The following is a 24,708-nucleotide window of genomic DNA, read 5'->3' as shown; positions in this document are numbered from 1 at the left end:
AGATCAGTATTATATAATTTATCATATTTATTTTTTAAATATCCACTTGATACTCAAAATATAATGATTGACGATGTTAACCATTACCTACCTTATTATAAAATGTTAATACATATAATATGTCTGAAATTGATCCATATGAGTAAATGACTATATGAGGTACCTATATATATTTATATATATATATCACATCGATGTATTAAGTTAGTAATAATTACTGCAGTATAATAAAATTATAATCGTCAATACTCGCTGCTGCAGATAATTTTTTATTACGGTCGTATAAATTACAGTGCGGCGCACTGTCTCAAATCATATTATGCAGCTGCTGACGTAACTTTTAATTCGAAAATTATAACCGAAAATTTACGGACGTTTTAATTTTTGTGTTTATAAATAATATACAGGATTCGCTACAACACGACTTAGTTCACTGTGACCTACAACCCGACGGTGACGTTTTCTTCAACAGCAGCGGTGACGTGCGGTACAGCAACCTGAAATCAACGGTCCGAGGGGGCCGAAGACACTCGATAAGCTCATTTGGAAATTATTCCAGCAGACGTCCACTGAGTGACTGCATGGCGAAATCCCCTCGAGCTGCTGGTGACTTCAGAGGTAATCCATTATTTCTAATCTACATAATAGGCTTGTGGTCTTTATGTTTAGTTTCGTGCCGGAAACCATATCCACATCATAATAACGTCATATACTATTTATTATACGATTAATCTTTTTTTTTTGCGTTTGAGTGCGCATTATAATACGCATTAAAGTGGACGATGTGACTTGTGAAATGAACAGAATGTTCCATAAACTATGCAATTTTTAAAATATGAATGAATTTTTTTTTTTTTTTTTTTTTTTTTTTTTTTTTTTTTATTAACATAAAGGCTTCAATTACTAGGATTATTAGCCTATAATTACAAAATGATAGTTATACAATATAAAAGTTGACATTGTCTTTATAGATTATGTTATGAATGAATTTATTAGTAAAAAAATGTCTATATATTTACATTCAACAACATCTCCCATTTAACAATGAGAAACAATATCTGGTATATTATGGTCTCCTTCAAAACCGAAAAATTAAAAAAATTCCACCAAATTCAAAAGTGTGTAATTTGTATTTTATTCGAATAATGAACTGTGGTAAATTAATACGACCAAATATTATACCGATAAAATTATATATGCGCATTGTTTTTAAAACTATTATAATATACTGCAGCGTAACGGTTGAGAAATTATAGTAATAATAAACTATGAATCGTGGAATTATGAAATTGCGAATTCTGAATGCACATAAAAAATGTGCAATTAAATCGATTTATTTTTCTATTGATTATTGGTTCAGTTATAATAATTTATATTTGATCTTGATGGACTACAATATACATTCTTATTTACCAAGTTAATATTTATTGCGTAAATAATATTATCACATATGATCTTTAAAAAAAATTAAGGTATTATCTTATAAACCATTTAACAAAATAAATTCCATATTCACTAAAATAATGCTGTCGCTGTTTGAAAGTTGACTTTTCTTGTCAGTTTTCATTCATAAATTGCTAATAAAGCAATTAATAAATATAAAATTTATAAAATCATACGTAATACCCTGCGAGAACTGTTAACACAATATATAAGCTCTAAATGTATTTATGAATTAATAGGTAAGGGATTATAAATATTTAAATAGCACAAAGAAATCATGGAATAATAAAATTAAACAAAGCTCAATTATACTCAAATACCTAAAAAATGAAATATAATAATGACTTCATACGGTAATTTAAATTTTATACTGCGCTTTAGAACATTAAAACTGTATACACTGTAAAGTACAATATATAAAAAAAAAAAACGAGGTCAAGCTAAATGAGTAGCAAACGTGGATTACAGAATTTTATTTTTAGAGTAAAAGTCTACAAGTTCATACACTTGCATTTTAATGCTTTCTTGAGAATTTAAACTAAATACGTTTAAGTATATAATATTATAATAATATTTCTGCTTATCGGTACCCATATAAAACATATCATAAACTTTTTAGTTTAACTTAATCAGTATAAATTAATATCATAAAAATAATACTTAAACTCTGTAATTTGATATTTACCCACAATATAAGATATAATAGCTATTAAAAACGTCAAATACTATGATATTAATGTTATAACATTAGTTTATGCTTATCAATTTAATATATGATTCAAGTTTACCTTTTATTGAGTATGACTGCAAAAAAATTATAGACATGCTTGGGAAGCATTGATGTTTTTCTTGGGTTATTTATTTAAAGCTGATCCTTTTCAATTTCGTTATTCGTTTGTGTTTCATAGTTTATATATATATAGGATTTATATCGGGGAAGCTTTCGTAACGTCTTGGAGTGTAGTTCCTGTATACAAAAATGTCCATAAAAAAAAAATAATAATATAGTGTTGGCTAAACAAAACAGCCGTCTACCGGTCTGAGCATGCGTGTGAGAGGAGGGTGACTGTTGAGTAGGGAAGTGTTGCTTAAAATAGTTTTAGTCGGCCACTTTCGTAGCACGTGTTCTCGTGGTGGTATACTATAAGGATGTTTATTTCCGTACCTGCATATGGAACTAAAATGTTTGCTAAACGGTTAAATAAATAACGAACAAAAAAGGGTTGACGATTCATGCTATTGTAGTTTATGTGTGCTGTGTACCATGTACATATTATTTCGAGAGACGATTAATTTTTTATTATACATCGTTTCCTTTTGGTACGCAACACATACGACACATGTGTGCATATCATGGCTTTCTGGACTACGACTGGCGTCTAGCGAGTTTTAGTTTTTTTTTCGACAGTACGGCGTTGGCGTCTACAATTCGAAGTACAACAGGCAACAACTAATATATAATAAAAAATACATTTTTTTTTTTTTTTTTTTGATAATATTATTAATAATCATAATCCATAACCAACCATCAAGATTGATTCGTAATTTATAAAGTATATACAGGACGATTCACCAAGTGTGCTCATCATCAGGGGTGTTTACGAGGAGTTGTATACGAGTATTCTGTATTTAAAATCCTTTAATAATGTATTTATTCAATTTCTAGTTTTTGGAATATTTAAAATATACTTAAGAACCGTATTTTTAAATGCTTTAGTTAAAACAATTTAAAGGATGTCTTATGGTCTTCTTATTCAAATGAAAACCCTCTTTTTACTGTAACTTATTAAATACATGATTTTTGTTTTTATAAATATTTAATCCAGTGGAAATTTAAAAGAGTAGTATCTGAGTAGATAAAACGTATACAGGTGCTAATTAGTTACTACTAAATAAGTATAATATTAAGAATAATAATAAATAGTTCTTAGTAATGGTTTTACAAATGTACATATAATATTAATTACAAATCTTTTTTTATTCCTATGGTATCGAGGACCGGAGAAAGAACTATGTTGCCAATACTTCTCCTTCGGCCCCCTTAATTACCAATCTAGTACTTATTTAGTTATTATAAAATTAATTTGGTTAATATTTATTATTATTGTTTACAAATCGTTATAGTACAATATCTTTTTTATCTACTAACACGGACTATATAACTATTATCCTGAGTACCTAAATTATAATAACTACTTGTTGGAATTAAAATATTTTTTTCATTTATTAAAGAATATTAAATTTACAATCTGTGCTATCATAGCTCAAAAAGTAAATATGATTATTAATAAAACATTTTAACTGTGAATAATACGAAGAGAGAGGCCAACCAGGGATTACGTAATAGATTTTAGGTTAATAAATCTCTACAATATTTTCTCTTGAGTTGATCGGGGACTAACGAGTTAGCATCGTGGAAAAGTAGATTGGAGTAATTTGTGATGTTAAAAGATTAACTGATCAACTGATCTGATGTTCAGACCATAGTGTAGCTTGGAATTAAATACAATCCTAGGTCCACACCTTAGAGGTTATCTTAAGGAAAGTAATCGACTAGAATTCTTATATAGTACGAATTCGGGGTGGCTTAGCATAGCCTCAAATTTGGATCGAACATTTCCAAATTTGGGTCGTGAAGGAGATTTATACTCGTACATAAATAATAAGTTTGGTGCAGATTGGGAGGTTTAATTTTAAAATTGAACAAAGTAGATGTAGTCTGCTGTTAAGGGTTTTTTTTTTAGTTTGAGGTGAGGACCCCTAGCTGGTCTTTTATCAAGAGTAACACCAAGATATTTTACATCAGAATATGATGGGTTTTGAGTATCCAGCTGAAAATAGACAAGTAGAGGGGTGGTCTTTTTTTAACGTAAACGGTACATAACCGTAACACAGATTTGTTTGGATTTATTTTAATTCGGCACTTAGTTAACCGGTTGTTAAATTAATCTAAGTGGATTTGTAGAAGATTGGATGTATTGTCAGGGCCATTGCTAGTACAAAGTATATTACGGTGACATTTATGTAAGTGGCCATGGTATAACACCTATGGTGTTTGTTGTAATAGGTATTTTAGACGTATAAAACTATAAATAATTAATATATTAGAAGAGAGGTCGCTACCTTGAGGTACAACAGTTTTAATATAAAATTATGATGACTGATGAGTATGAGTTTCCTATCAAAAATTTAAATTTCAATATATATAACATTTTCAAAAAAAATCATGTTTAACAATTTACATAAAAAATTGAGGAAGTTCAGCCCCCTACTCTTTAGTAGCTTTAAAATGTACCTAGTCATTAAATCACTGATCATTTAGCAGAGAAAATATCTACTTCACCTACTAGATTCAATTTTTTAGCAGAAATCACTCTCAAATTTAATCATTTTGAACTATTTTTATTATTTAAAAAAGTGATGACAGAAACAAAATAAAATTCATTCGTTTGTATTATAAATAGCATGCTTTTATTATATTTCCTCTGCAAGGAAAAGTTAGGAATCTTAGTTATATTTTTGGGTATAGTGCACTGGGAAAATATCTATTTAGTAGCATCACTAAATATATGAAATATATTTATAAATATATTTCATATATTCTGTGGTAGAATGCTAAATTTTGTAAGAAATTTAATAAATAAATATTTTTTTGATTTGCGTTGCTATGGTAACAAATATAGTCTTGCAAAAATCAAATGATAAAAATTAGTAAGTATCCAACCCAAAAAATAAAAACAAATTTATGTTAAAATAAAAAGAAATAATACACCATTGAAAATCCAAAAATCGTCTCAGTCAAAATTTAAATTAGTTTTATTTAAAAAAAAAAACGATTTTTTTTTAATCGGCATTATTTAATGGTACTCTTTCATTAGCACAATATTATAAGTAATTTAAAATATGGTTTTAAGTATAAGTGCATAACCTTTAAACATCAGATAATTTATAATTAATAAAAGAAATGGTATCGAATACGATTTCGTGAATGTATGTTATTAGTATCTTATATCATAATCACATACATAGGCGTGTCCGCGGGGGGTGCAGGGTATGCCCCTGCACCCTCTGCAATTTCAAGTGGCACCATGAGTTATTAAGAAAAATTATTCAAAAAAGGGGGCTAGGGCCCATTAGCCCCTTGGGTACGCACCAGGTTTCACCCTTTGCGTCAAAGGTTAAAAAATAATAGTAACATTTTTTAAGCTGGTGCCAAATAAAATAATATCGTGATTAGATGTGGTTATGATTCGATAAAATGCATACAATAACTTAAATTTTATATTTTAATTTTTAATGAATTATAAAGGTATGAAATGCACCGTTCAAATAGTATTAAACAATATTTATATTGTCGCTTATGTTTTGTAGCTTTGTACCTTAAAGTGGTTTAATTGCAGTTTTATAAAGTTTAGTATAATTTTAATTAATTTGTCTACTTATACATTATCATGTTCATTTTTCGTAGTTAATTTAATATTTTATAAAATAATTGTATGCCTTACTGTTAAAGGCAGTACAAATTTTTAGTCTAATGTACGTAGGTATCATAATATTTTATTCTTTAATAATAAGATAGATACATATTAAATTAAATTAAATTGCTCAACGTATATAATAAAACCACGATAAAAATAAATTATTACAGTTTGTATTAACAACTTAGCAAGTTGATTAAAACAGTTTAACACATTATCGAATAATAAATTGTTTGATTAATTTGGATATCACCACTTACCAGTTTATGGTCTTAGCGATTATATTTCTATGAGTCATAATAACACTTCAGATATTAAATTTAAATATATAATACAATATAATAATTAGAAAAACTTTAAATATTTACATTTAGGCTTGTTTGTACACTTAAACAGAAATTGTGATTTTTAAAGTTAAAATATAAAAAAAAAACATATTACACCTATTAATAGTTATTTATTTTACTTAAGACATCAAATTTTTATTTTTATGTCACTTGGACACAAATCACTAATCAGTGTTCACACGTCGATAGATATAAATTAATTTATAATTTAAACAAGCTCCAATAAAAGTGTCTAAATTTTATTTTTAATATTTTATGTTTACAAGATTAAGTTAAATAAATAAAAATACGTCATGTAATATCTAAAATATCTAAAACCATTTAAATGTTTTTTTTTGCAAATTGTGAGACCCATCTAATGTATATAGCAGGGGTCCGCAAGTAATTTCCATTGGAGCCCGGAAGATTAAAATAATAAATAAATGAGGTTCAGTGAAAAAAATGTATATTACTATATGTATACTATATAGTAATAAATAATAATACACATTTGATTTGTGTAGTCCAAATTTTGAACTCGTTATAATAAATAATTCGATTTTAATAGTTATATAAAACAACAATAATATTCTGAGTAGTTATTACTTTGAAGATTTTTAAAAATTCCAAGAAAATCGTTACCTATTATTGACATTTGGTCTTTAAATGTAATCTCCGGTAGATTTCCTTGCTAATGAATAATAATAATTACGAATTAGTCAATATTCACAAATTCAAAACAAAAATTCTTTTGTAAATAAAATGTAAAAAATAAATATTGATACATTAATGGCTTCCACACACTGCTTGAGATTCTTATTTTTATCTATTTATAAATGAATTACCATTATAAGTACCTTATAATATTCAGTATTCTATAATGTGACATAAAATAAATAATAAGTAATTAAATTCGAACCATGACCATTTTTCATAGTTTAAATTTTAGTTTTGATATCTACGGTCAATAATAGAGTATTCTATAATTTGAATTTTATAATACTCATTTTTATCAAATATTTAATGAGTACCAAAGTACCTATAGGATAAAATAATATTAAAAAAGATAAATATATTCTACAAATATATATATAGCCTATAGGTATGGTATTGGCGTTTTTTTTTTAAACAAATTTATCATAATTTAATTTTTTTTTACTTTATCTAAATCCAAATTCCAAAATAAAAGTGTTTTTTTTTATCACTCAAAAAGTCGAAAACATATTTTTGAATTTATGTAAGCTTTATATTATGATGTGGATGTATGTACATTTGTATTTAAATACAAATACTTCATATGCATAAAATTCAATATAATTGATTCTAAAAGTATGAAAATATTAAATTAGACTTATGATGAAATGTTTAGAATTCTATGTATGTATAGGTACTTTTCAGGTTAAACTATATATTATTGACATAAAAATGCTTAACATACTTCCTTGAGAATATCTTGTTATTATATTTATGTAATGTGTTATTTTATTACCCAATTGGGGAGATAACATTTCTTTTTAAATGTCTACATACCAAAAAAATGCTGACATAATTTTAAAGGAGTTGGTATTTTAGTAAGTGAACATTAAAAACTGATTATTAAAAATTCTAACATATATATTTATATATATATATATATTATTTTACTGTCTGTACTAAATTTTGAAATTAATAATTGTCAAAAAATATATTCTCATATTTTACACGTACCTATGCATACATTGGTATTTAAGTTTGAATTTAACAAACTTTAAAAAAATAATATATTCATGGATAGTTAAACATTTAATATTGAAATTAATGGAAATTTCTTTATCTAGACACTTTAAAGTAATTACTAACTAATATAACTGTAGTAGGCAATAGCATGGTGAAACATAATAAACCATAATGCACAGTATATAATATTATTTCAGTACCTACCCATTATTTATCCCATCAAATATGATATATAGGGTATGTATATAGTTATTATGTGACTCTAAATATTTTAATTTTTGTTTTAAGTTATTGGTTACCATAATGACATATCCAACCACCATAACCTTACCAAAAAAAAAATTTCCACAATGATGCCTAAGCGTCATAAAAAATTAAACCCCGTTCACTACACCACTGATAGTACCTAATAATTAGATATTTTGTCTGTGATTTTCTAAAAACTGGTATATTTTTTAAATCACTTTCCTCGACATGTATGACTTTCAAAAATATTTAATTTTCATTGCTGATGTAAAAACAAAAAGTTTTAATGTTTATGATAGCAGGTATCGATTAAGTGTGATATTCTTATCGTACAATGTCTATTTTTGGACACGATGTAACGGAAGTAATATAGGCTCATGTCAGCTACTGTAATCAGCATCAGTTTTCTCTATTCACGTGGTCCGAGGAATATATTTTAGTTAAACCATTCTCCACACTTCCACAGTTCAATTATTATTAGGCGTGTTAAACGGTTGAAGTTATGATATCAACTATCAAGAGATAAAACAAAAAAATAGAAATGATCAAGAATAACAGTTTTAACTGTGTATAAAACATATTGCAAAGATGAGTTTTTAAAATTTAATTTTGTATTGTGTTATTTTTGTATATTAACTATTTTAACTTTTAAGTATTTTGAATGAATAGATTTACAATATTTGTACATGTACGTATATATATATATATATATATATATATATATATATATTTATACAAATAAAAACTTTCTTAAAAATCAAAATCAAACAAAAGCACTTGCCAAAAATCGTATAAAATTACTCTCGTAATTATATTATTTTATACCTTAATATTAACTGCATGTATTTACCATCAAGGGATTTTAGAGTGATACAACTTCTTTTTATCACACTACATTTTTATATTCATCAGTATTCGTGTATGTAGAGGGAGTCCCGAGTCAGTCGGAGGACCAGGCAGAGTATTTTGTTTATTTTTACGGACTCTTAGTTTTGGATATTATTATTATTTTTTATAATTTCATCGAAGTCTACTAAATAGGCAGAGTTCACGTATAAATGTATGTATTTATAATAACAATAATGTTAATGTGCCATAGCAGACCACTGTGGATGTTTAAAAAAAAACCACGATTTAAAGCGTTACCTATATTGTTGAATATAACTCTGAACTCGTTAGGTACATATTATAATTATATGTTCTCATTTCTCGCCGCTTAATATTAAGGTATTATCTGCCTTGGTAAAATATTCTGAAAATCGAATAGGGTCGTCTACGCAATAAACTATACATCACGTTTAGCCGGTATAAAACGGTCAATTATCAGTGACCCAAGATGAATATCGATTTCTATCTGTAAATTTTAATTATTATTATTAGTATATATTTATTGCTATACAAATAATATTATATTGTGTATACATCTAATACGCATGTGTAGCAGTCCTTGAAAGGCGTAAAAACTATATAATAATATGACGATAATTATGGACGCACTATGATGGTACGTGTTAAACAAATGCATAAATTTCGAACCGACCACATTTGGAAACCATCATAATCATCAATGTTTTGGTTGACGTGAATATCAATTTCCCCACCCCTACGACCCCAATCGAATAGAAGCGTCAAATCTTACGTTTTACGTCATATGAAACAACACGATGTGTGCATTTTATAGGTGAATATATATTATAGAAGTACCTACCTACTACCTACTTATATTAATATAATAATAATATTATACGTCACACACTTTAAACGTAGAAACTTTTCGTATTGTAATTCTGTCATCGTCTCACAGACCATGATGCGCATTGACAATTCGCTACTGGGTTTCAAAAAAAAATCGTATTATTATATGGTACATACCTATATAATATTATATTTCTTCACATAAATATATATATAGAAGTATAGAAGTATATACTCAATGATAAGTTATAGGCGGATTTTTACTGGACAAGAATACGATACTAATATAATACAACGATTATTTTTATTTTGTTTTTATTATGATTATTATTATTATTATTATTATTTCTATAAAATATAAATAGGAATATTACGTCATAAACATAACAATATATATTTTTATACTAGTACATACTCTCCATCAAACCAATAATTATTGTTATAGGAATATTTTGTATATATATAATATGTACCTACAATATAATCAAATATAATATACTATAGGTATATGCAGCCGGTTATAAGTGAAGATTAGCTGCTTATACACACAGTTCATATACCTACACGAATCATGATACATGCACAATATATAATAATTAGTTAATTCGATTCAATGTCATTATGAAATTACTAAAGTTGATTAAGCCAACGGCTACCGCTGTTACTTATCGACTTCGCTTCCTGTTGTAAATTTGATACTATTTCTACGAAGTAACTGTACTGTATCGATAGCTTATAGAAACATGTTCAATACAATGGTCTACGTTTTTAAAATTTTTTAATGAAATACGTTTCTCATATGCTACATAATACATATAGTTTAGTCAATAATCATTAATATAGAAAATATTTTCTTAATTAATTGTAGGTATTTATGAACAATGCGCACAAGGCGTAGATTTTGATGTTTTTTTTTAGAAATGTTAAACATTTATGTATTTTGATTATGTTATTTATATAGATACTATTTATACAGAAGAGGTTTTTTAAAAAGTTTTTTATTTCTACTTTCATACTGTTATAAAAAATAACTAAATTCAATAATTCTAAGGATTGTTTTGTAACAAACTAACAAGCACATATAAAATACACAAAGGACGAAATCCTCTCAAGATCTTTGAATTATTGAATATCATTTGAGTCTTGAGGCGAGCTAAGGCTTTTCATATGCAAAATATAACTTAAAGTAAGTTAATTACAAATAATTATCATAGAAAATGTCAATGAACTTACAGTTGTCACAATGTCAACGAAGGTGAGATTTCAATTTTATACGGGGAAAATTATATAGCTACATATAATCTGAGATCCCATGTTCTAAATATTGTTAGTAGATGGTTAATGATTATTTGATGCTTATATAATTTTGACGTTTCGGAGTACAAACAAATTCAAATATATACTTCTATAATAATTAACAAATATGAATATTATACGAGGTTAATTTTAAATTTTTTCATAAACGTTATTTTATATTTACAGTTTTGTCTGGCTTTATTAAATTTAAAAAACGATCATGATGAAACTATAAAATATGTTGAATGCATAAAATAATATGACTATACAGACGTCCTGGATTTATGTCAGTATAAATATTTGAATACTTTTTACATTCCTTAAGGTTATTTTTAAAATTTACATTAAACATTTCTATAAAGAAGCATAATATTATATTATATAGCTTAAAATAAAAAAAATATATTTTACTAACTAAAATTTATGATACATAAAAATAAAAACTTTATAAAACAAAAATAAACGAATTGGTTAAACAAATGTTTAACTCGATTTCCTCTTATTATTATCTTACTTATACTGTAATATCTGTGCAATTTTATAAAATATAAAACCATGCAGTATAGGTATACTCATATAGCTATTACAGGGACGCTGACAGAATATTGGTTTGGTGCCTATATAGATGGGTGTAAATATTATTCTTAATCTTATCCACTTACTAATGTATTATAATAACTATATTAAGCAACCAATGTATTTTATAAGTGCCAAGTATAATATCATTCAGATTTATAAAAAATATGTTGTCGTATGGTTCTATTTCATATTTAATGTCTTTATTATGAAAATTTATGGTTAATGATTGCAATTAAGAGTGTGTAAAGCTCCTCTCCCACATGTTTTATTTATATATAAAATAAAAACACTCTTCTAAAAAATCATGACTACGCGTTTGCCTATGACCTAATGGATTAAAAAATAATTATTTGTTTCTTAGTATAATAATTGCACTTTAGGTACTTACACGAAAATTATACGACATAGAATCTATTGGATGTGCTTCGATTTAATTTTTATAATGTGTAGAACTCTATCTGCTACTGTACCCTGCAATCATAATCATATATATTAATTGTATGTATTATGACACTCATTATGTCTATGGTATCATCAGTGTCGGGCCTATCGAGATGTACATTATATCTCCAACACGCTAACCGTACATAGGTACATATTATGCGTCACAATACAATATCGAATAATTTTTTAACTATATAAGTATTATAATACTTAATAATGTAGGTATAATATGTATTGCAGTGTGTAGATAATAATATATTATATGTTATTATTATTTATACAGACGTTTCCAGCAAATAATTAAAAATTAAAAATGTAATCTATATAATATGTGTATATGATTCATAATTATATATATTATATATATATAAACAATTAAAAATACTGTACGTATAATATGTATATATCACAATAATAATTTAATACGATACGAAACGTTGTAAGTAGTGATGGCGTGGTGGCGGAATAAGTAAACATGATATAAATATTAAACCGTCGTTTGGGTTGCTGTCGCTGCTGGGCAGGTTCAAATCGAACCGCACTGAAGTTGTAAACACCTACGACGCGCAACGCCGCCGCACGGATATTATTATTATTTTTATTATCATCATCGCGGTCCGCCGATGTGTTTGTCGACGTCGGCGTTGATATTCGTCAGTGTCTGTGTCCGTCCGCACGTCCGTCGCTGGTCCGTCTGGTCCGAATTCGTTTTCGTCAAATTGTTTTCCATGTGCGAGTCGTTGTTAGCGTTGTAAATATTGTAACGCACAAGTCGTTTGTGGACGACGACAAATCGCGTACGACAACAAAAACTTTAAAACTCACCATCTGAATACAACGGCAGTCGATCGTGCACGTCCGAGTCTCTACTGCAGTGGAACATAATATATAGTATTATTATAAGTGAGTTTTTATAAAATTACAAAATACACAACCCACGGCATCTTCTAATACATAATATAGCAGTCCCGCGAGGGTTGTCAGGTTTTTTCCGCCGTGGTTGATTACATTTTTGGCTGTCACACTAGTGTTTCGTATTTTTGCCGCATAATTTCCGTTAGTTTATTTTAAATTTTTCCATTTTCATCCGTCGACTTATATGACTTAGGTATAGAAAAGGTATATATAGGCAGTTTTTGTTTTCTTTACATCGATTGGTCCACAGCCCCCCCCTCCCATTCCGCTTTTCTAGGAAACAATTTATATATTAAAACGTATATCTACAGGAATTTCAAAGATATATATATATATACAAGCTACCCAAATAAAAGTCCATTAAACGTCTTAAGACATTCAAGACTGTATTGTATTACTGTATTAACTGTACTGTCTTGGACATAATATTTTTATTTCATCTCGCACCAATACTATAATATTATTTTTACAAATTTTAAATTTTAAATCACTCAGTTATAAATGTTCACTTATACCGAACACATTATGCGATTTAAATAAAATCTACGTACCTATACCTCTACCTCAAATAAATAGGATTAGTGCATCGTATGAATTGAGATAATCACTACGTTTTTGTTGAGAAAAAAACTCGTAAGAATAGATTTTTAAATGTCAATCTTGACTTTCATATATCCATACATTTTATGATAAAATATTGTTTTATTTAACACTAACACAATTGACTGAAACGCAACTTTAATTTTAAAAAAAAATTATAATAAACTAGTTAAATTATTATTATAAGTAAGTTGTTTGTGAACTTTGTAATTTAAACCTAATTCATTTTTTTTTTATTATTATTGTATGAAATATTTAAGTATAGCTATGTTTGAAATTAACTCAAACAGTTTATTGTGATAGAGAAAATTAAAAATTGAACGATCTATGTTTACCTATGTCGTCTAGGCTGACATAATTTTATTTTAGATTGATAAATAGACTTTAAATAAAATCTTCAATAGAAGGATTAAACGTGTATAGATTGTCAAACCAAAAGTCGTCTGTAAAAAGGGACGAACGTGTTATCATTAGTATTGAATTATTAATGAAAATTCAACTGTTTGAACGTTATATTATATTGTACCTATTTAAATTAATTTTCATAACTTTAACGTCGTAAAATTATATTTGCTACGCGACTGGTGGGCGTTGCAGAATTTTAAAATCACATTTTATTTTATCGCTTTTCGCGCGCACGTCGATGGTTAATAATAATAATATTAATTAGCACCTACACCACGTGATACCATACGCGACGTTGACACTTAAACCATAGACGTTCGTTTTGGCGCCACGTCCTAAATATATATACCTACATTATAATATTTTCCCAGTGTCGCGTGTGCCCCTGTCGTCCCACCCCCGTCAGCAATACATATTATACATAAGTAGGTACCTATATATAATATACGCACTGTCGCACTCACGTGCCGGATATGCAAATCGCGGAGCAGCAGTGTACATATATCATAACGATAATATATTTATATTTTATACATATATTATGATATAATGGCTGCAGCAGGTATAGTGTAAACGCACTTATATATTTTTGTGATGAATTGGCCGGAGAGACTATACCGCACGTCTTGCATAATACATGTTTATTATATATACACCACGTTAGGTAGGGTAGACGCAACCGTCTGTTTCGACGCTATAACCGGAAGGAAACCGCTGTCCGGTAGAAATTAAAATAATAATAATAAATATACGTGTGTGTATAAAGCACAGGACGTTGAGGACACTTATTACTATATAGTAGTAACACACAATGCAGATAACGGCTAGTTCAGGAGGGAGGGGGGAGAACACCAAACGGTAAATAATAAATATATGTACAGGTACTCGATACGCGCCAGAGTGTACACTGCACTCACTATAACAATACGCCTTATATCGTCGTCCGGTGTCTTGCTATATAGTATCGAACTTTGTATTAGGTACCTAGATTATCATATTTTATATGTTTATATTGTAGATTTTGAGAGAGAGAGAGAGAGAGAGAGAGAGAGCGATAGTGATAGTGATATAGATCGAAATAATTATGTAAATATTTGAATTTAAAAAAACCGTCTGTATTGTTTGATCGCAGGCATGAAATCCGACTGTTTGGACATCGTTATCGTCTCGAGCGGCGACAGCGAAGCCGCTATGATGTGGATTAATTTCCTCATACAGTGTTTTCAACATTTCAATCAAAAGGAAAACAAATCACAATACAGGTAAATAGTATACAATGTATTCTATATATAGTATACTGAACCTATCCACTGTATGCATTATATAATAATATTAAATTATGATACCCGCCGAGAAGAAGTCATATGAAATAAGTGATTAGTATATCAGTATATGAACCTATTACATACACGAAAATCGTTTCAAATTATTTTTCCGTGCTTTTTAATGTGCAAGCTGATGACTCGATATTATATCTAACTATTATTAAATCGTTAACAATTAACAATAATTATATTTAGGAAAAACACTGTACACTTTTTTATAAACCTAGTGCCTGTGTACAATATACATAATATACTTCATATATTATTACACTATCTGAAAACAAAAATGAATGGCATATTATGATGACATGATGTATAATAATAAAATAAAATTATAGAAATATTTAGTTTATAACTTCATTAAAATGTATGAATAATGTTTTTAAAGTTAGACATATCACATTCACATACCTACATGTCCATAGAGTTCTTACTATTCACCTGCAATATCAACACGAATTCGATTTATTATTTTTACCTTGTACGTGTGTGTGATAAACTTTGTTTTTAATGGCTATATAATATCGAATAATTATTAATTATAAGTTATAACTGCCAAAAGCGGTTTCAGTAAAATTTTTGATTTTTTCTTTAATGATGAAAATCAGTAAAAAGTTGTTTATGGAACAATTTTGTTGTTAAATGCTTCACTTATATAGTTTCACTATTTGGACATTCTGGCAATGCCTATCTGAAGTAATACGTGTTATACAAAATACATTCGTAATTCGTAAATATAATGTTTTGTATCCCGATTTCTGATCACTCGAGTTTTATTGATAATTTTAACGTTTCGTTTAAATATTAAATCAGTGAATACTGAATACACTACCTATATGGAACTTCAACTTTCTGTATTTTACGCCTTAGTAAATATACGAATATTTAGAGTATTTTTCGCCGAAACGTTTCTAAAAATGAATAATCTAACTTTGCATGGGTGGTTGAAAAAATACACTGCAGATGTTTATTGTAAGATTATTTCTAGAAGCATTATAATGACTAATACTTTTTCATATTTTAAGTAGGTATTTTAAAAGTCTTAATTCTTAGAACTAAGTTTATACTTTTAATATAAACCCTATAATATGTATTACTGTTGCATATTTTTGGAATACATCCAATGGTCAAAGTATAATAGCGTTCGTCTAACAGGTAGTTTTCTCTCAGATTAAATTTAATCATTATTCATCAAAATGTTCAACGAAAGTGTATAGTTATGCATCGTATTTATATGTGTTCATTTTTTTTTTTTTTACTATGTAACAAAAAACAACTGTATACAATCATATTATTTTCATCACGATAATGAATTATAAACTCATACATTAGATATTATTTGTAGTAAATTATAATTTGCTTATTCTAGAATTCAAAGAGTAAGATTAGAAGATGTGTTGTCTGATGTAATGTCGGCACCGCGCCAGGAACGATGCAGTCAAGCTCGGCTACAGATTGTACTGGTTTGTCCAATATTTTTGGATCGGGTGCTCGCACATTCTGGTCGTTCCGATTGTCTAAGCGCATTGCTGCAAACCAATCGTATGTTGGCTTTATTGGTTGGTGTTGCAGATTCAGACGTAACAGAACAACACAAGACTGGTGAGTGTTGGTCTACGTATTTCAGCATTATTCATTAAACATTTTTATAACATTAACCTTTTATACTCCAGTATAGGTAACGATTTGTCGACAAATACTCACTGTATTTGTTAATAACATACGTTAGCACCTGTCTGTTTATTATGTTATGAACATCAAAATATGACTAAAACTGTTTTTAATTCTAATTTCAGTAATGGTAGACTATGATACGTGGAGAAAAATGGCCGTGAAAGATCAAGATCGAGAATCTGTTGGCGACTTTTACGGAGTGTCTATGGATATTCTCAGCAAATCGATGCATGTCCAACAGGCGATTAGTGTGCCCGAAGAGGATACGAAATTCTCCATTACTCCCAAAAAGATAAAAATTGTGAGTATAAATCTACCTGTTAACATACATAACATTTATAGGACTAAAGTTGGTTTTTCTGTTCTGTAAAAAGTATATTTTGTGACTAATCAATAAACTGTAATAGGGCCAAAACAAACTCATCGTTTTATTATCAGAACCGTTAGTGTCGGAGGACAATGTCGTAATCACCGTAGATAAAAACGGGCACAAAATAGAAGTGACGAACGTGACGAGAAGAAATCCGTATACGCTACAATTTAAAATGCCATGTTAGTGCATTATAATTATTAAAAATAAAATATTTATAATAAGTAGATAATAAATCTATTTTATAAATTATACTGATACAATGGCATATTTCTTAAAAATCAATAGACTCATAGCATTATTGTTCATTATTACAGTGAGTTGTTTGCAAGTATCTGTCTTGGTAAACGTTATCGTCGAAAAAAATGGCCAGCCGCTTGGTCAACGTTCAGTGAAGTGCGAGAGTCGCATGAGAGAATTAGATCAATTGATCCGTTCGTTGGACAATCCGTTGAATTTTTTGTGTCAAGTAAGGATAATTATTATTTTTTTTAATAATATAATAATACGTTATGGGCAAAATAAATAATGTTTATTTTTCTCTAGACGTTTGGCTTGAATCCCGTCGATAGAGAGCAATTAGATTTGTTTTTGGTCACGGCTTATGTGAAGAATGTTCCACCCAATTTCCATCTCCTTCAACCAGCTGGATCTCGATTCCAGTACTGTAAGTTGATGATTGCGTTATATATATATAGTGACATAGTGTGTTCCGTGAGGATATACCCATTAGCCGTAGGGGGGGACTAACGGTCCGGATAAAAGTCCAGTTTTTGCCGCTTTATCTGAAAACTAATAAAATTGTTAAAAAACATGCGATTGATGAAATAAAATATTGAAAGGTAAACATTTTTAACAAAATAAACTCTATAAAATAGGTATCTTTAGTTTTTTTCAAAAATTAAAAAATAATAATTTTTTTAAAACTTTTTTACCGAAAAATTTAATAAAATTAGAAAATAAAATACATGTGATCCCAAATCTATGTGAGACTAATAAAAAAAAAACAAATTTATGATATATTAACTATCTCGGGAAATACCACAATGGGTGAAACCTCGGGGATGCATTATGGGGCTTAAACCTATAACCTGTAGGTATAATGCATAATGTTAATAGTGTTAATACTTAATGACAACATTAATTAAATGTTTTCTCTCGTTTTTCATGTTTGTCTATAGCTACAACGAAAAAAATATAAATTATTGCAATTTATTTATGTATTATTACTATTATTATTATTCATTTTTTTTTTTTTTTTGAAAATAAATCTAGAGCTAAATTTTAGGACATAACAAAATTTATTTGATTGCTAATAAATCAAACTACTTTAATTTTTTATAACCCAAGATTAAGAGTATGTAATAGTGGTATTTGTTGTCTCCGTCTTACCAGCGCGTAATATACCAAATTTACGCTCAGCAGAACACTTGTAGCTCCTTTAGTTTAAAAATTACAGTGAATCGACCTGTTATGAAAATTGATGATAAGAACATTATCTGTGTTTGTACGTTGATTTTTTAGGATAATTCAATTTTTAAGTGAGTTATGAGCATTGTTAATGTACTGTATATTAAAATATGTATATACAAATACCACTGTTACGTACTCTTAAGTAAATATACTATACCAGACATTATTTATATATAAATTAGCTATATATAATTATTCTAAATTATTTAAAAATGCACGCATAATAAATCACATAACAATCATTATAAACATTACAGAATATTATTCGAAAACAATTATACTTAGTGTAAGTAGGTATCTTCTAAAGGTATCATACTGTTTGTATATTTCACGAAGTCTATATTAGCTTTATTTATTAGTACCTATAGTATATTTTTGTTATTGATACATACATTTGTTTAATGTTCGAAAACGATTGGTACATCTCAAAATATTTTGTTCGAATTAAAACTACACCCGGATCAATTCAAAACTCCTCCGTTGCACAACTCAATATTAAAACATTTTTCTACCACAAACCATTTAACAATGTGACTCGCAAGGCGCTTAAATTCGGGGTATAAATGCAGGGACTGGGTGCAGACTCATATTATATAGTTTGTTGCAGGGTCTTCGTATAAAAAACAAGAACTACGCATAATAATCGTAAACCATAATATTATATCCTATAGTGTCTTAGTACAGTGCTTAGGCGTCTTAGTGTACCTAATTTTTTTTTTAATTTCAATAATATGGTCGCAGGTCACGAGGAATACCCAACCATGTTGCACTTCGCCGCCAAACACGGGCTAGAGAAATTGTCGTGGCACTTGCTGGAAAGTCCGGGCGGCGAACAGGCGTGCCAACTGCGGAACTCGTCGCAGTTGACGCCCGCGGACGTGGCCGAGGCGTCCAACCACCAGAAGCTCGCCCAGGCACTGCGGGCGTACGTGCAGATGACTGAGCTGACTAGCATGTATAGCATACTCAAAGGCATATCGGACGGACACCACCCGCAGCCGGCTGGCGACGACCCGGACGCCAACTATATGCTACCGCGACCCCTCAACGACAGCTACCTGGTGCCGCCCGCGCCCAGGCCGGTGCAGGCCGAACAGCCGCAGCAGAACCACTGTTACACGAACGTGGGTTCGCCGCTCACGTCCAACGCGACCATGTTCAACTACCAGATACCGCCGCCACCGCAGTCCATTTTCGCCACCAACTACCAGGTGCCCACCAACGGTCGGCCGTACAGTCCGGCGAGTGGCGCGTGGTCTCCCACCCATCCAGTGGTGCCTTCTTCGCCTGTCGACCCAGTTCCTTCTCCGTTGGGTTACTTGGAAATGAGTTCTTCCAGTAAGTATATGCACTTCCTCGCCGGAAATGAGTTCATAGTCACTAATAAGACCCCGAAATTACGCTTTATTACTGTTTTATTTTGTGTCATCCGATGTTTGATGAAAAACGTACATTTTTGATTTTTGTCATATCTCGTACAATGTTATAAATTTTCTGTCAAAAAATATAAACATCCACTTCTTAGGAGATCGTCGTAAAGAACATGTATTGAAAACAAAAAATACAAACGTCACTAAAACCCCCTGAGCCTTACAGAGACTATGTAGATCTTGCAGTTGTCAAATCGAGTTTTAAAACTATTGTCAAAAATATAACCTATACAATGTATACCTACATTCAAACTCGCATTGGCTTTTACAGTCGTCTTCTTCCTAAACAAACGATTTTAATTAATTTCTCTTTCTTGTCTAATTTAAGGTCTAGGATCCGCCAATTATTTGCGAGGAAACCTATCATTCAATGACAGTGTCATTAACAAATCAGCTGGAAACAAACCAAACGATTTCTCGATACCTAGCTCTCGTGGTATGCATTATTGTTTTTAGTTTACCACTTAAACTCTCAAATGTACTATAAATGATTTTCTCGTGTATAGGCAGTAATCAAATGTTGTCTACACCTCAAGATGAGCTATTGGAAATCATACACGATTTCAAAAATAACGTTCTAACTATAAACGAGGTAGAAAATCTAGTCGAAACGTGGAAAAACCGAAATGATGTGCAACAGTCTTTCAAAGAAAAACAGGTAATAAACAGGTGGTGTGGGCCAGTCTTTTGTGATTATTGTGTAAATATATTTTTAATAACATAATATAGGAGCAACTAAATCAAATGAGAGTCGAATATGATCGAATCCAACAACGCATGAAAGATCAATTAAAACGACCTACCCCTTTCGATCGTATCAAAAAATTCTTTGGCAAAAACAAATCGAAACGTAAGAATATTTTGTTTTGTATCGTATTAATAAATTATCGTTTTAATATACTCTTTTAAATATGTATTATTGTTTAAATTATTACTAATTACTGATACTTAGTTGTATCTATTATTCAAATAATTCGTCAAATAAACATTAAAACCATATGTTTACAGATTCTGAAATTCCACACGAAAACTTGACGAAAAGAAGTGGTTCAGAAAATCATTCTAAAAGACCATCCAGTAGTCTTAGTCTACAAAGCTCGAGCAGTAAGTTATCTAATAACGTTAATTTCAATAATAATAATTACTAATAATTGTTATATGTGTCATGACAGGTTCTACTTCTTGTGGTCGATCGAGTACTGTGAGCACTAGCAGCGTGAATGACAACCATGCAACCCAACAAGAAAATTTGGATGATGGAAAGGTAATGGAAAAAAATAATCAAATACAATATCAACAGACGAATCGCGTTTATAGCTGTAATTGTATTCTCTAGAATTATTCGTTATTTCATCTGCTTACAATTTTTTTACATGTTTACATGTTTATATAATTATCTTGCACTTTATACACTTTAAATGTATTACAAATCACCAGTTTCAAACCTCCAAAAAAAAAAAAATATTAAATTTTTATCAAAGCAAAGCATTTTAAGTTATATACCTAATACATTTATTGATTAGGTGTATATTATGTTATATTTAAGGTCAATATTGACATGTTTTTCACAGAAAATGTGTTTGTATGTATGTTTGAATCCGTTGTCACTTCGTCAGACATAGCACAAAATTAATAGTTTGCTTTTAATAAGTTTGAGTGTGGAACCCTATCGATCTGTCTTTGTATACTATATTATCAGTATTAATGATAACCAGCAATAACTAGTATCAATTAACCGATATACACAATTGATAAACATATTATATGCATTTATTTATACCAGTAAGCCTCCTCCGCCTCCTTTCGGTGTATTTTGCATTTTCGAAATTTACACTAAAACGCTTACTATTGAGTATCGCTAAATACGTTTTTTTTCTTTTCTCTGTTTTGATTCTATAGCCTCTGAAGTCGTCTTTCTCGTACTTCGATCAGCCACATTCGTTCTCAACGTTCCTGCAGCAGGGTAACAAAACGACTGCCGACTTCGCGGGTCACGATTACGGCAACGTGGTGTACTCGCCCGTGGGCTCCGCGACCGCCGAGACCATCATGGAAGAAGAAATCGAAATGCCGTCCTGTAACGCTTCCCAGGCCCTCGGCGCGTCGGCCATCCGGTGCATGACCGGAATCGCGTGTACGATCGCCACTTCACCCACAGACGTCGACAAGTCCGAACACGACGAGGCAGCCGGATTCGAGCAGTCTTTCGGCAGCCGCGGTGACGGTGGCAGCTCCGTCAGCGGTGCGAATTTCGAAGACGTCGAAGACAAGGTGCAGAGGTTGTTCGACAACATGCCAGAATACACGAATGTCACGGTTACCGACCGGAACTCCCGAAAATACACGCCGTTACAGACGTGAACGGCAAAAAAATAAAACTGTGTACAGTCGATCGCCACCGAATTTATATCGAATCTTTCCGCATAAAAACTAACAGTTATATACTATACCGTTGATGCGTATAAGATAATAAGACAATATATTTGTTATATTATAATAATACATATTTTTAGTTGTGTACGACGAGTACGATTTCCAGAATCAATGTCGACGGCATGATAATATTATTTTCTAGCCACTCGAAGTCTATGTAAAATAATATAATACATGTAATAGGCTAATCTATATACAATATAAGTGCGTCGTTTAAATAACTTTTTACGATACGTTTACGTAACGGACTGGATAGTGATAATATATATTATTAAATATTTTTATACTGGTGACTAAGATTAATAAAATATAATTAGTTCTAAAATGAAAAGTGTTAATAAGCGTATGATACACCGAGTATATGAACCTCGCTAGAATATGTACGCGTTTAATAAACAAAATAGTGTACTTTTGAAATTTGAACGGTTTAATTCGTTTTATTTATGAAACTATGATATTATTGTTGTTTATGTTATGATTTTTGTTTATATTTTTACTTCTTGAAATAAACTTTTTTTAAATAAATATAAGTATATAATATATAATATCGATTTTTTAATTCTGAGCTTAGAGATGAATGTATTGATTTTACAACGATCTTTGTGTAAGCAAGAAGATTTATAGCAGAAAATTTATAATTATCAACTTTGATGTCCTTTCTGATAAGTAAGTAAATATAGTTGGCTCTTTTAAGGTTAGGTTAAGTTAAAAAGTACAAATACTTTTTAGAATAAAAGAAAAAACAGGAATGTTTAATACAAAACTAGTTTTGACAAAATAGATATTCTTATATTCTTATTACAAAAACGAATAACCATAGTTACTTACAATATTTACCAAATGTTTATTATGCCATTATTGTTTACGAACTATTTATAGACATTTTCATTTTTTCCAATAAATATTGTTAGTAAACAATGTTTACCTTTTTTTATAAACATCGTAAATGTAATACAAGGTTTCTTATGAGTTTTTATACCTTAAACAAAGTAAAGTTTATCAGAAAGTCAAATTAAATTTATATGAACATTTGAAGTTCAAATTGATTTAAGATTTTTCTTTTTTAACTATTTATAGTTTGAAATTTAAAATGTTTCAATTTGATTAACTTTATTTTTAGTTCTACTAATAACCTACAGCTTATGAGAAACCTTATATTCGATTTGGAATACTTAAATATAAATATTTCAAATTAAACGAATTTTCAGCTATAAAATAATTTTGTAATTTTTTCAGTATATTCTTACCTTAAATGCTTATAAAAATATTGTGACTGTGTATTTTCAATATTTTTTAATTGGTAAATGACGAATCGGTAGGATTAAATCCTCAATATCTTAGGCCTAGTGAAAAAATTGTTATCGACAGTTATTATAGAAAAAATGAAATTAATAATAATGTCAAATTTAAGTATTGTTGTAGGTATCGGGAGAGAGAGGTCGATGTCAGTAGAACTTCGGGGTGACACCGACTGAAGTTTTATGTAATACCATTGATTGAATATAGATTAAGTTCATTTAATCAATGCGGTAATACCGTATTTAATTATCCATCCCGTATTCCCGTGGTTTGATAATATAATTTTGTGGCACGGCGTAATATATAGGCAAAATAGGTACGTATCCACGATCAAATACGTATTGATATTATAGTTATTACTGTTATTAGTTTATTACTTATTACATCGACTATTAATTATTATAGTCTATAATACCTATAACCAGCTATTATGAATTATTAAAGTCACACTACCTGCACCAGAAAACTGCAACTCGGAATTTATTGGTCTTGAAATATATCTTGAAATCGACTGATCATGTGTAATGTAAGAACACATTTTAATATGACCATTAATAATTA

At 29.4% G+C, this 24,708-nt stretch overlaps 1 protein-coding gene across 2 annotated transcripts in view; it reads left to right on the top strand.

Annotated features, from left to right (window-relative positions):
* stumps (DBB domain-containing protein stumps) overlaps nucleotides 1-23,393 on the top strand; it is a 34,647-nt gene extending 11,254 nt beyond the window's left edge. Inside the window, exons 4-17 of one of the 2 annotated variants that reach the window (XM_089219505.1) lie at nucleotides 408-618; nucleotides 15,276-15,405; nucleotides 16,838-17,070; nucleotides 17,265-17,443; nucleotides 17,550-17,694; nucleotides 17,830-17,981; nucleotides 18,059-18,179; nucleotides 19,727-20,323; nucleotides 20,744-20,851; nucleotides 20,922-21,073; nucleotides 21,145-21,265; nucleotides 21,424-21,519; nucleotides 21,588-21,679; nucleotides 22,315-23,393. In XM_089219505.1, coding sequence (XP_089075631.1) covers nucleotides 408-618; nucleotides 15,276-15,405; nucleotides 16,838-17,070; nucleotides 17,265-17,443; nucleotides 17,550-17,694; nucleotides 17,830-17,981; nucleotides 18,059-18,179; nucleotides 19,727-20,323; nucleotides 20,744-20,851; nucleotides 20,922-21,073; nucleotides 21,145-21,265; nucleotides 21,424-21,519; nucleotides 21,588-21,679; nucleotides 22,315-22,776 — 2,799 coding nt within the window. In that variant the 3' untranslated portion in view covers nucleotides 22,777-23,393. Of the gene's footprint in view, nucleotides 1-407; nucleotides 619-12,842; nucleotides 13,127-15,275; nucleotides 15,406-16,837; nucleotides 17,071-17,264; nucleotides 17,444-17,549; nucleotides 17,695-17,829; nucleotides 17,982-18,058; nucleotides 18,180-19,726; nucleotides 20,324-20,743; nucleotides 20,852-20,921; nucleotides 21,074-21,144; nucleotides 21,266-21,423; nucleotides 21,520-21,587; nucleotides 21,680-22,314 lie in introns of those variants that run through there. The other variant, XM_089219506.1, reaches the window with a different exon arrangement.
* Nucleotides 23,394-24,708: the final 1,315 nt, after the last annotated feature.

This window comes from Diuraphis noxia, unplaced genomic scaffold, assembly GCF_037042655.1.
Source record: "Diuraphis noxia isolate RWA-SAM2 unplaced genomic scaffold, SU_Dnox_SAM2 contig0002, whole genome shotgun sequence".
NCBI lineage: Eukaryota > Metazoa > Arthropoda > Insecta > Hemiptera > Aphididae > Diuraphis > Diuraphis noxia.
The sequence above is the reverse complement of the archived record's forward strand: the minus strand, read 5'-3'. Positions and strand labels throughout refer to the sequence as shown.